The following is a 13186-nucleotide window of genomic DNA, read 5'->3' on the forward strand; positions in this document are numbered from 1 at the left end:
TTAACACTCGAAAGTGAGGCAGGACAAGAACATAAGGCAGCCAATGAACGCAGATGAGTCAATAGGGACAACAAGACCTATCAGTCATCAACGTGAGCAACGCTGGGGTTTTTGGACACAAATTTATGTCCTAATGTTATACGTCTATTCAATCTTGACCCTAAGTTGGCATCTACCACAGAAATTCATAGGTCATTGTACCATAAAGACAATGGTATTGGCCATACTGACTGAAGAGATGGCACGTACATGATAGTCGATGGCAAGAAATACCTGACATAGGATAGGATTCAACGTGAACGCTGTTCCGGGAGGTACTGTGACCCCTCCCCATGCTTATCTGATAAAACTTCTGTTATAATACCTTTGCAATCATCTTTCTTTGGGGGATTTCAGCATGTCTCCTGTCAACTATTCTGTTTATAATCCTCCTCATAAGACATGGGGTTTTTGGTGAAATTCAGCCTTGCCGTCACCAGTCTGACAAGCATTACAGATTTTTCATCACATATCATTTTTTCTTTCATTAATTTCATAACTGTGGGAAGAGTTGAATGTCATTTTCACAACTCCACGTCTTCATTTACAATCACATCTCCCTACCAAGTATCACTGTACATGCTGCCGTCCTCAAGCCTTTACTTTTGACAGAAACTCAACAAACACAAAGTCAAACAATTCTCTCTACTAAACGAATTTACACCCTACATATATTACATATGGCATGGGAGCATAAAAATGGGCATTCTTTATAGCTGCCAATACTGACAAACTAGTCTCGAATGTCAGACTTCGAACCTGTGTTCCGCTTGAGCCGCAACGCTGCAAACTGCGAGTAACCACAGGTTATAAGGTGTGGCTAGAACCATACGGTCCAAATGAAAGTGCACAATAATTACTTGTTCATGTACAGTATGTAGGTGCAGCACATAAAAATAGCCTTAAAATTCGACTGAATGATTGTGTCATTCATCCAGAAATGTTTCATTGGAAGTAAACTGCGCTGTAATGACCTCGGACAATACAACTACATGAAATCACCGCTACTCTTCTTTCAGTTACAGTGATAAAATTGAAAAAAAAAGTACAAAAATGCTTACTTCCAATTAGTATGGTTTGAAGCATGCCGAAGCAGGAGGTAACTATGACAGATTATCTCGAAGGAAACGATGTTTCCTTGAATTTGCTGACAAGGTATGGCAAATCCCTTGTTTCAAGATTGCTTTGCCACATTGTTAGTGATTGTCAATATTCGACATTCTCTATGGGGTTTATTTTTACCTTTCCTCATTGACAACCTATTCATCAAATTTGCTGGTATAGTATATAGGCAAACTGTGGGCATTCCAATGGGAACAAACTGCATGTGCACTACATCTTGCAGATTTGTTTCTATATTCATATGAAGCTGAGTTCATCTAATCTCTCAACAAATCTGGCCGTAAGAGAATTGCAAAATGTTTGAATAACACACACAGGTATTGAGATGACCTCCTAAGTTTTGAATAATCCAAACATATCAAATTATCTGAATTGTATTATCCACATGAGTTAGAGATTAGAGAAACAACAGAAAGTGCAGACTTAGCTTGTCTGTTTATCAAAATCATGCTCTGTAAAAGCTACATGGCAAGAGGGATCACTATAGGAAAAAATTGTGAGTAAGGAGTGAGAAAATGACGCTTTCTCGCAATTGGTGAGAATATCTTGACATTCTCACTGCTACCAGTGAGATTTTTTGAATTCTCACTGGTGAGCAGTGAGAAATGCACTCCTTTGTAACAGATTCTCACCGGTGAGGATGGAAATTCTCACCAAGCACTGTGAGAATGGTAATTTTGATGGTGAGAATCAACCAGACTTATTGTTCATTGGTGAGAATTAACCAAACACATTGTTCACTGGTGAGAATTAACCAGACTGATTCAAACCAGTGAACAACAAGTCTGGCTGACTCTCACAAATGGTGAGTCTGGTTGATTCTCATCGTAAAAATTACCATTCTCACAGTGCTTGGTGAGAATCTATTTTCTCACCAAGGAGTGCATTTCTCACTGCTCACTGGTGAAAATTTTTGAATTCTCACTGGTGATTCTCACCAATTGCGAGCAAGCGTCACTTTCTCACTCCAGTCTCGCAATTTTTTCCTATAGTTGATGATTTTAATTTTCAAGTTATCACCTTTCCCTACCTGTCAAGCAACATTCCACATACTACAGCTTGTCGTGTAAATGTTTCACAAAGTTAGATACTGTAGAGCTTGCTAAAACGCCATGCCTCATCAGCATTCAAGGTAGTGATAACGGGTTTCTTGGCTAAAAATTATAAAGATGTGGGGTAGAATAAAATAGCGTCAATGACACTGTAGCTCCATCCTGGACTATTTAGTGTTTGTTCTCTGGTCAGATATTTGAACATGTGTGAAAGGGATAAAGTGCATGAAGTGAAAATACTTAAATGAAATGTACTGGAGACAGTGAAATATGTTTAATGTAATTATTCAGAATATAAAATGGAAAAAATACAGAATTAGATATATCGAATACTGTGATACAACCATTAACTAAACAAGTCATTTACAATGACATAGTCCCCACTTGTAATAGGAGTATTAGTCTTGATGGGGCAGGAAAATGTGGTCATTAAGAAGTATCACTGGAGTGTATATGTTGAGATCTATGGGCACATAGGTCTATGTCGTTGTTCCCAATTTGACACACATGAGGCATGTCTAAGTTATGGTTCTAAATCGGGAAAAAAGATCAGACCTCTAGCAGTATTGGCCAGCCTAGAAATACATATGCGCATTATAAATGAGGTACAAGATGTGACATCTTAAGGTCTAATATCCTATCAAAATTGGAGGGTATAGAACTTGTGGTTACTGAAATATGCATATATATGTATAATCAAGGTCAAAGGTCATCGAGGTCACATGACATTTTGAAAAAAAAAATTATATTGCTAATTAATCCCTATATGCCAAAAAATCAGATCTCTAGCTCTATTCGCTTGCCCAGAATTAGATGTGTACATAATTAATGAGGTAAAGCGTGTGTTGTCATAAGGTCTCCCATCCTACTAAATGCAAAGGACATAGCACTTGTGGTTACTTATTTATTGACATAAACAACATTTTAGGTAAAAGGTCATCGAGATCACATGACATTTGGTCATAAATTTCTCTCCTATAGTTATCCCTATATACCAAAAATCAGACATCCAGCTCTATTGGCTCGCTCAGAATGAGATATGCACATAATAATTGAGGTACAGTATGTGGCGTCATAAGGTTCCAATCATACCAAACATGAAGGGTGTAGCACTTGTGGTTACCGAGTTATGGACAAATATGTTTATTTGAGGTCAAAGGTCACCGAGGTCACGTGACATTTTGTCAAAAAATTGTTTTGCTAAGTTATCCCTATATACCAAAAATCAGACCTCTAGCTCTATTGGCTCGCTCAAAATTAGATATGTGCATAATTAATGAGGTACAATATGTGGCGTCATAAGCTGTCCCATCATACCATACATGAAGGGAGTAGCACTTGTGGTTACTGAGTTATGGACAAATATGTATATTTGAGGTCAAAGGTCACCGAGGTCACGTGACATTTTGTAAAAAAAATTGTATTGCTAAGTTATCCCTATATACCAAAAATCAGACCTCTAGCTCTATTGGCTCGCTCAAAATTAGATATGCGCATAAGTAATGAGGTACAATATGTGGCGTCATAAGGTGTCCCATCATACCATACATGAAGGCTGTAGCACTTGTGGTTACTGAGTTATGGACAAATATGTACATTTGAGGTCAAAGGTCACCGAGGTCACGTGACATTTTGTCAAAAAAATTGTTTTGCTAAGTTATCCCTATATACCAAAAATCAGACCTCTAGCTCTATTGGCTCGCTCAAAATTAGATATGCGCATAATTAATGAGGTGCAATATGTGGCGTCATAAGCTGTCCCATCATACCATATATGAAGGGTGTACCACTTGTGGTTACTGAGTTATGGACAAATATCTATATTTCAGGTCAAAGGTCACCAAGGTCACATGACATTTTGTCAAAAAAATTGTTTTGCTAAGTTATCCCTATATACCAAAAATCAGACCTCTAGCTCTATTGGCTCGCTCAAAATTAGATATGTGCATAATTAATGAGGTACAATTCGTGGCGTCATAAGCTGTCCCATCATACCATATATGAAGGGTGGTAGCACTTGTGGTTACTGAGTTATGGACAAATATGTATATTTGAGATCAAAGGTCATCAAGGTCACATGACATTTTGTCAAAATATCCGAGATATCTGCGTGAACGGATGGACTCATGGATGGACGAACAGACGGACATGACCCAATCTATAAGCTCACTGGACTTCATCTGTGGGGACTAAAAATTGTGTCACTGCATCCTTTTTGCAATATGAATATGATGAGAAACTAAATTTTTATTTTTTGTGGCCTTATACATGGGAGTCTATGGAGATCTGCCTTATACATGGGAGTCTATGGACGTGTAAACTAAAAATATGCAAATTTCACCACGATTTGCCCAAATTTGGAAAGGTCACTCCTATGCACTTCCATACCAAGTTTCAAATCAATCGAACTTGTGGTTTCAGAGCAGGAGATTTTTGACCAAAATGGGAGAAAATTACAAAAAAATTCATGAAAAATAGCAAGTCCAAGATACTGACCCAAGATGCGCACAATCATTTCATGTCAGCCCAAAGTACTTACATGCTAATTTTTCATGTAATCTGCTCAGTGGTTATTGAGTTTTTTCAATTTTGACTGCTTTTACATTTTTTCACTTAATTTGCATATTTTTGGCAATGACAACTTCATTTGAACAAAATCTCATCTACAGCCCATCATCCATGTACACACCAAATATCAAGATGAAATGTACAGCGGTTTTGGAGTTTTTGATGTTGACGGACAGACATACAGACATACAGACATACAGACATTTTCCTAGCCTATAAGAATAGCTTCCATTGCCATATTTACATATGGCTATGGTAGCTAAAAATTTACCTGATAGGAATTCTCTTAATCTAATCGGATGGCCAGCCTTTTCCATTATCAGGCAGTGTTCAACACAGAAAGCCTTTCCATATTCTGGTGTTGCAGTGCACACATCAGGAACAGTGATGCCTAATGCCTTGTCATGCTCTTCCTGGAACAAGCAGTGTTGGAATTGTAGTTTCCAACAACCATCCAAAACATACAATTTTCCACAACCTGTAAACACATAAAAGATAAGACATGCTCCATTCATTATAATACTTTATGCTGTTTGCCAAAAGTTAGACATTAATATTGAAAACTTTCTGCACCATAATAGGTATCACATGAAAATTATTGCAATCACAAAAAAATATTTAGAGTCTACTTGACATGTTGCTCGACACTACATGGATGTTGTACATATATTTCTAAATATAACAATTTCACAAAAACAGCTGGAAAGTATCTTATAAAATGTAGCATTGCAAAAAAGCAACAAAAGTTAACTTATGGAAAATGTTTGTCTCTCATAGGCTGATGCCATCTCAACATAGAGATTGAAGGGTGGTGTGACAGCAGTGCGGCATAGATAATTCTAAGAAAGTTAAAGGGTCTCTGAGTTGTTCACCTCACGTGCGTTCCCACCAATCTCTGCTGCAGGCATATTTAAATAGTCAAAAATGTGACTTTCAGTCCTGCGCGTGCCCAACTGACTCAGTAAACACATTTTGATAGGAGCTGTCATGGTATAGATCGCACTTTCCGTGCAGTGGTAAAAATAATACACATACACAAGTAAAATGATACCTATACATGTACTTTCCATAACTTTGACAATCGCATCTGCAAAGCTGAGAGCCGTTAGTGCAGACATTTTGAACCATCGATCCACATCCATGTAACCTAGAGCAAGGTCTATGTTTTGCAAGTGTTCATGGAATCAAAGATTGATATTGAAAGTGGTGTATTTTCCATTTGCCTAACTTTTTTTTGTTCAAACTATTATATAAAAAAAAGACAGAAAATGTACATATCACGGTAAACATGGTTTACCCGAAAAGTTGGTGAAATCCGTCGCCTGTGCCAGAAATTAGTGTGGCTATTGTTGACACCCCTAGCTACATTATAATTATCCACACCACGCACAATCTCTGTACAGAGATTGAGGCTGACGCTAACATTATTTTATCAATAGAAATTTTAAAACTGCAATTGATGTTAAGTTGAAAATGTATGTTATCACATAAGCAGTAACATGGTCAGGATAGTAGATAAAAAAATAACATACTTAATGACCACTTCTAATCCATACTTACTATCCCCTTGACAGAACCATATTATACTAACCTCTTGTCTCGCAATCTTTGTGACAAGTATGTTCATATGTCGATGAAGCGAGCTTTGATAATATATCTTCCATGCACTTCTCTCGGTCTTTTACATTATTGAAGTTGAAGCCACCATGTTCTTTTGAATTGACAATTTCATGTCTCAGTTCTCCATTAAAAAACATATCTGATACATTTTTCTTTGTCAATTCTAGATGTGAGCCTTTAAAAGACAAGACAAAAATCATAGCATTCATAATATTAGTGGAGGATGGGGAAAGGAATGGAAAAATATATCTTTCAATACAAAACCAGACATGAAATGAAAATGCTCCAGAGTCTCATTTTATGTTGCAGTCACCTGCAAAAATAACAGTTTTCTCTCCCATTATTATTACTTTAAGTTTGCAATGTGTTAAAATCATTATAATGAAAATAAGACGCAACATGGGGCCCGGGGCACCGGCGTCCTTTGTGCCTCCTTACTGTTTATTATTTGCCATAAATGTGAAATTTGGCAAAAAGTCAAATTGTTTGGACATAAATGAAAGTTAATATGAAAGTGAATCAAGAATAAGAGATGGAACTCAATAGTATCAACAATATCTAAAACAGGAAACGGTGAACTTATATGATACAGAAGGGGAGAAAATTTAGCCACAAACTATTGTAATATAATGGACAATGGCTAATCTAAACCAAATTACTTAAACTGGATTGTTGGCATTGATTACACATGTATTTATTGTCCATCAAATAGAAAATAAATTTGGGCCATTGACTAAAAAACATTTGCTTGTTACACTCACCACACTTGTACTTAGTATTTGGAGTGTACACCTATCTAAAAAGTTTGGACTCTGAAGGTCAACAGTGCATCTTTAATGTATGAGACTAAATAAGCTTACCCCTCAAGTATGTAGTGGCCAAAAACAATATTTAATTTTGAATTATGTAGTGCAGGGAAGGACATAGAATATGGTGAAAAGCAAACTGAATATACAATTATATGGAAATGTTGTTTTACAGTCATGAGTATCTAGTGTGTGCCGAGAGACAAATATTAAAATTGGACAGTATCATCCTGACCAGAGTTTGTCTGAGTGGTTGTTTCCTTCTGATTTTCTGACACGGTGATAGGTACAAAATATTATGTTATTCACCATAGTTATGCAACATAGCTTGCATTTTGTTCACAGTAGAACGAATTTTACATGTAAGATAACTTTCTCATAAACTGTAAATTCAGGCTTGTGGCAGCTCAAACGTCGCAATACTACATTTTTTGATATGATATGGAGTGACTTGCACACACATATGCAATATGCTGTGACAGTCGATATATTCATAGTAAGAGTCTACTACATTCAAGCATAGTGATGTTGACAACTACATGCATGCCAGCGCACGATTTCAAAGTAGCCAGGAGGAAATTCTAATGGTCTTTTAGTGGAAATATAGGTATTAAACGACAGTGAAACAAACAACATTAGTTATCGTGACCTTGCTAAAGTGCAATCTCGGATCATGTATGATCTGATGATCATGCCAAATTACCATGTCGGATTATGCCGTGATTCTGAAGTGCGCGTAAATCGGTCAACATAAGCACACATAGACTCTCGCCAGTCGTTTGTACTGCTTTGGCCTAGCGTAGCTTTCGGTATTTATACAAGATCGTGCCTTCGGCACTCGACCTTGCGCCTTCGGCACTCGATCGCCTACGTTGTATTACTACCGCAAGTGACTCCGGATCCGGTCAAAAGAAGGCACGAGGACTGTCGACAGTCTAAAGCACACACTGTCTTCAACAATGATGTCAAAATCAATGCACAACTGTCGAAATTACCCAAAATAAGCAACAGAAAACTTAAAGTTATCGCTTTGTCGAAAGGACAGTACATCAACATAAAACGACGCTAGTTTGTTATGACATGGAGGTAGAAGGACAGAGCGAATTCCCTCGCTCTCACCCAGCTATTACTAACGGGCCGCCGGTGGGATTGCCTCGCTATTAAAGGAATGGATTTGCCGGTAACGAAGGAGCGTTTCGTGCCAAAAAAATACATGACAGCAACAAAAAACAATCACTGTGAACTTCATATTTACAAAATTTCATCAAATAAACGCTAAAAGCTTCAAAACGTCAAAATTCGCACAAGACCGAGAAACAAGACGGCGTCGGTTTGATTTTTCAAAGTCCTTGCCAGGAGCTGGTCCTTGCAAAACAACGCTTACTTGTTATATGCGCATGCGCATATTAAGGGGAGACCCATTTGATTTCGGGGGGGTATGCAGGAAGTGGGTATGGGAACTTTTTTGTCAGAGAGACAGCATTTTTTAATTTCAACTGTCACACCTGCATTAATTTCTTTTATCAAATGGAGTAGCAGTGCAATTTTTCAAATTTAAGCCAGTGTTTCACATATCACAGGATGGTTTTATATATTCATTTACATTCCACGAATGAAAACAAAATGGAAAGTCTAGTATATATACAACTTTAAATTATAGAACACTTTTTTGGCAAATCAACAGTGATCAGTACTATACCTGCTTTTCTTTATAACAGTCAATTCCTTTTAAGTTCTCAGGGGAGATGTTATCTTTTGTGGTCAGAGAAACAAGGCTCACACATTGTATTTCATTATATTTGTTGTTCCTCAATTTTTCTTTGACAACTTGTAATCTTTCTAACATATTTATGTTGAGAGAATAATATATTGGTTTTTACACTAGTTTATTGACTCCTGTCTTGTGTTTTAAATTTTCACAATGTACAGAAGTCAAATAGTCCATCTAGATATTGCCTGTACCATTGAGATATTGCAACAGAAATCCTGAAATATGATTCTTGGGTCAGAAAAGGGAGGAAAACATCGAGTGCACTGAGGTGTAAAGTAGTGAATGCTTATATCATAAGTGCTGGGAAAAAAAACACATGAGAATTGCTTGTGGTAAAAACATTTGCGCTGCCTATGCAGCATGCTAGCAAAGAACACATGAGAATGAAGTTTCTAAACTTTTGCTCATTTCAACTGCATTATGACAATTCCTTTTTTATTTCTGTCTGTTATGAGAATTTTTTTTCTCAGCCACTACAGGCTTATTTTTTTCTTTTATTTCACCTGGCAACATTTTTTTTTTTCTCAAAATCCTCCATACCCCCCCCCCCGAAATCAAGTGGTTCTCCCCTAAGTGAGTCCCTGACCTATGCGGGCCAGTGGATTACTTCCTCAGTAGAACTGATATGCCTGCTGGTACCATCATTCTTCAGTCGATCAAAGGCGCCTTTCGTACCAAAAAATACACGACAGCCGCAAAAGTGCATCACTGTCAACTTCATAACTATAGAACATATTGAAATACACAGTGAAACGTTCACAAAGTAAAAAATGTGCCTAGACCGAGAAACAAGATGGCGTCCGATTCGATTCTTCAACTCAGATTTTGTCCTAGAGTTGTGCGCATGCGCAGACGGTAGCTTTAACGAAAGCGAGTCAAAATCAAGTAAATATAAAATAAAAATGGATAAAAATATTGTTTAAAAATAATACAAGGCATGTATCACCAAATTTTGACGGCATTTCAACTATAGGAACACCCATGCCAAATATCACAATAATCAAATCAGTGGTTTTGGAGGAAAAATTGAAAATAGTGGTTTTCACAAAAAAGCTAAAAAGTGACTTTAAAATGATTCAATCAAAAAAAGAAAAAAGACCGTTTGAGATACATGCCAAAGTGACCACCAGACCAAATTTCAGAAAAAGTTACTGAAGCGTTTCTGAGATACCTGCGTCCACAGCATACGGCCCACTGTATGCAACAACAGAGGCCGCGTCATCACATTAGTACTTTGGGCCAAGGCCCCAAAGGACTAATAAGACGCAATATTCAGCAAATGAAGATTGAATTGAAAATCACATTACCTAATACAAGTTAGTAATTGGCTGAAATGCTTCTGTACAATGATCCCCTAAAGCTAGGGTACTTTTTATCATACCTTTAAAACCAAGGAAGATTTTATGTCCTTCAGGTTTTATCTGCCAAATTGTGAAATTTCATTCAATGTGAAAAATACCAATAAGCTGACCCAATTGCAAAATGTCTTAAACAAATTATTAGGAAAGTGTACTAAATTACAAATGTATTGTTCATAGCATTTCATCAACGGTTGCGAAGTCCTTGCATGTAACCAAATATATGCAAATTACTTTTTAAACAAAAGACCTAGCGGCCAATTTAGTGCAGCTGTTATGTACAGAATGAATATTTTAGACATATCTTGATGAAGAAGGTGGAAATCTTTGATAGCTCAGTAGCCGGATCGACATTTCACTCATCCCTATGAACATTTATACAAACTATCAAAGCTGTAAGACAAGCACTTCAGGTGAAAACAAATTTTGACCAAAAATGACAATCATAGCGTCAATAACACATGGCTAACATTTGATTTGATGTGGCATGGCAGGCCAGAGTGAGTATACACATACTTAACTATGTTTACCCCTGGGAACATGCATACATGTAGCAAGTTTACAGAAATGGGACAAGTGATTTCAGAGAAAATGATTTTTTGACCAAAAACGGGAAAAATTGTCCCAAAATTACAAATATGAAAAAATTTACCCACAATTTGAAGATACTCAAGTAAGGTTGCCTCAAGGTACATGCATAGCAAGTTGCAAAGCAATCAGAATATCAAAATGAGAAAAAATACCCCAAAAATACAAACATGAAAATTTCACAACAACTTTCAGAAGTGAGACAGAAGACAACCCTAGGATAAAGAGCATGAATTTTCATAGCAAATCAATGAGAACTTTTTGGGAGAAAATGATTTTTGCCCCAAAAGGGGAAAAATTGCCCCAAAAATACACAGAAGAAATTTCACCACAATTTGAACAAATGTGACAGAAACCAACCCTAGGATCATGCATATTAAGTTTCAAGGCATTGGGATAAGCATTTTCAGTGAATACAACTTTGTGACAAAAAACAGGAAAAATTGCCCCAAAAATATAACTATAAAAATTTCACCACAAAGTTAACAATTTGAAATTGAACAGAAGTCACCATAAATATACTGCCTACCAAGTTTTAAAACAATCTTGCTTATGGTTACAGAGTTTTATTGATTAGCTGGATTTTCTCTTTTTTTTACCTCATTTGCATATTTTTGACACTGACATGTTCATTTGAACAAATTCACATCTCCACCCCTGGGTGCATCTGTACACCAAATACTAAGATGGTAGATGCTGTGGTTTGGGAATTTTTGATGTGGATGGACATACATCTGCACATACTAACATATGATACACACATACAGACAGATGGAGCCAATCTTCCATATCAGCTACATATATTAAATGTGAGTTTAAGATTGCCTTAGAAATAAAAATTTGCATATTTCTGCACAATTTGAATAAATCTGATAACATCATTCTTCTCCCACATACTCTCATATGAACAACTGTGTGGCAAGTAAGAGGAATTTTATATTTTCACAGGCTGGCATTGAAAAAATTATGTTACAAATGGACTACATTTTACCTGAAATTCATTCAGGAGCAGATGATGTTGATGGTGTTGCTCTTTGAACAGACTTTATTAACTCAGCCATACTGCTATTACCTCCGCAAGTCCTCATAACTTCATTGTACGCTTCAGAAAACCCCTCAAAACTCACCCAGCAATGGTTGCTGTAACAAATCAATAATCAAATGCATATAAACAGGGGAGCAATATTACTGTTAACAGTAATATTGACCAGACTGGCCAGTGAAACTAATGATGGGACGATTCTGTCAAGTGCATAAATGTACACATCTTACAGCCAGTGAGGCTACACACAATTCCCTTGATTCGTTCACTCATATATTCTTTGATAAAGGCTTAGTCAATATTATCAATTTCTGAACAATTTGAAACTTAAAATTTCATTTCAACATTATTTGTCAAAATATGCTCCAAAATTTTTAGATTATATTTAGAATACAATAGTAAATTTAAGAAGACATTGGTGTTTGAACGTGTTGAAAATTGAACACTTGTCAGAGTAAAGTTATACAACAACTGAGATGGTCTCCTCCACCACCTCTCAGAAATGCAAATTTCCTTTGTCATGAACACTCAAAAAAATCAATACCCTTTATTTCTTTCACCAACACAGATGCAACTTATTCCCTTAGTTTCCTTATAAATATTGTATATGACTGTCAAAAATAAATTCTGACACCATTACAAAATTGCCATCCCCAGAAAAAGGGTTGATCTTCTCATTATTCAAAGTGGAAATTTAAAATCTTGATGATCCTGAAATGTCAGAATTTTGAAATATGGAGTCAGTTATTCTGTGTATAGAAGAAATTTGCTTCAGTTCACTGAGTGATCTCAGTGTGTACAGATCATGGAGAATTGTGGGTAGCCTCATGTACCTCACTGTGCATCTGTTTACATATATTTGGATACAGCATCTTTGCATTTCAGAATTCACAATTACTGTAATGAGAAAGACTATAGAGGATTGTTTTCCAAAATATGATAGACATTCATCTGTCCGTGAAATTGTCATACCCCAAAACAAGTAATTGACAATGACATAGTCCCCACTTGTAATAGGAGTATTAGTTTTGATGGGGCAGGGAAATGTGGTCATTAAGAAGTACAACTGGAGTGTATATGTTGAGATCTTGGCACATAGGTCTATGTCGTTGTTCCCAATTTGAAACACATGAGGCATGTCTAAGTTATGGTTCTAAATCGGGAAAAAAGATCAGACCTCTAGCTGTATTGGCCAGCCAAGAAATACATATGCGCATAAT

At 36.6% G+C, this 13186-nt stretch overlaps 1 protein-coding gene across 1 annotated transcript in view; it reads right to left on the reverse strand.

The window, feature by feature from the left end:
• Positions 1-2139: 2139 nt before the first annotated feature.
• LOC139137587 (uncharacterized) overlaps positions 2140-13186 on the reverse strand; it is a 47989-nt gene continuing 36942 nt past the window's right edge. The window contains exons 3-6 of the mRNA XM_070705768.1: positions 11916-12064; positions 6373-6576; positions 5053-5259; positions 2140-2315 (exon numbers count right to left, since the gene is read on the reverse strand). Coding sequence (XP_070561869.1) covers positions 2245-2315; positions 5053-5259; positions 6373-6538 — 444 coding nt within the window. The 5' untranslated portion in view covers positions 6539-6576; positions 11916-12064 and the 3' untranslated portion in view covers positions 2140-2244. The remainder of the gene's footprint in view (positions 2316-5052; positions 5260-6372; positions 6577-11915; positions 12065-13186) is intronic.

This window comes from Ptychodera flava, chromosome 7 (genome assembly GCF_041260155.1).
Source record: "Ptychodera flava strain L36383 chromosome 7, AS_Pfla_20210202, whole genome shotgun sequence".
NCBI classification, from domain to species: domain Eukaryota; kingdom Metazoa; phylum Hemichordata; class Enteropneusta; family Ptychoderidae; genus Ptychodera; species Ptychodera flava.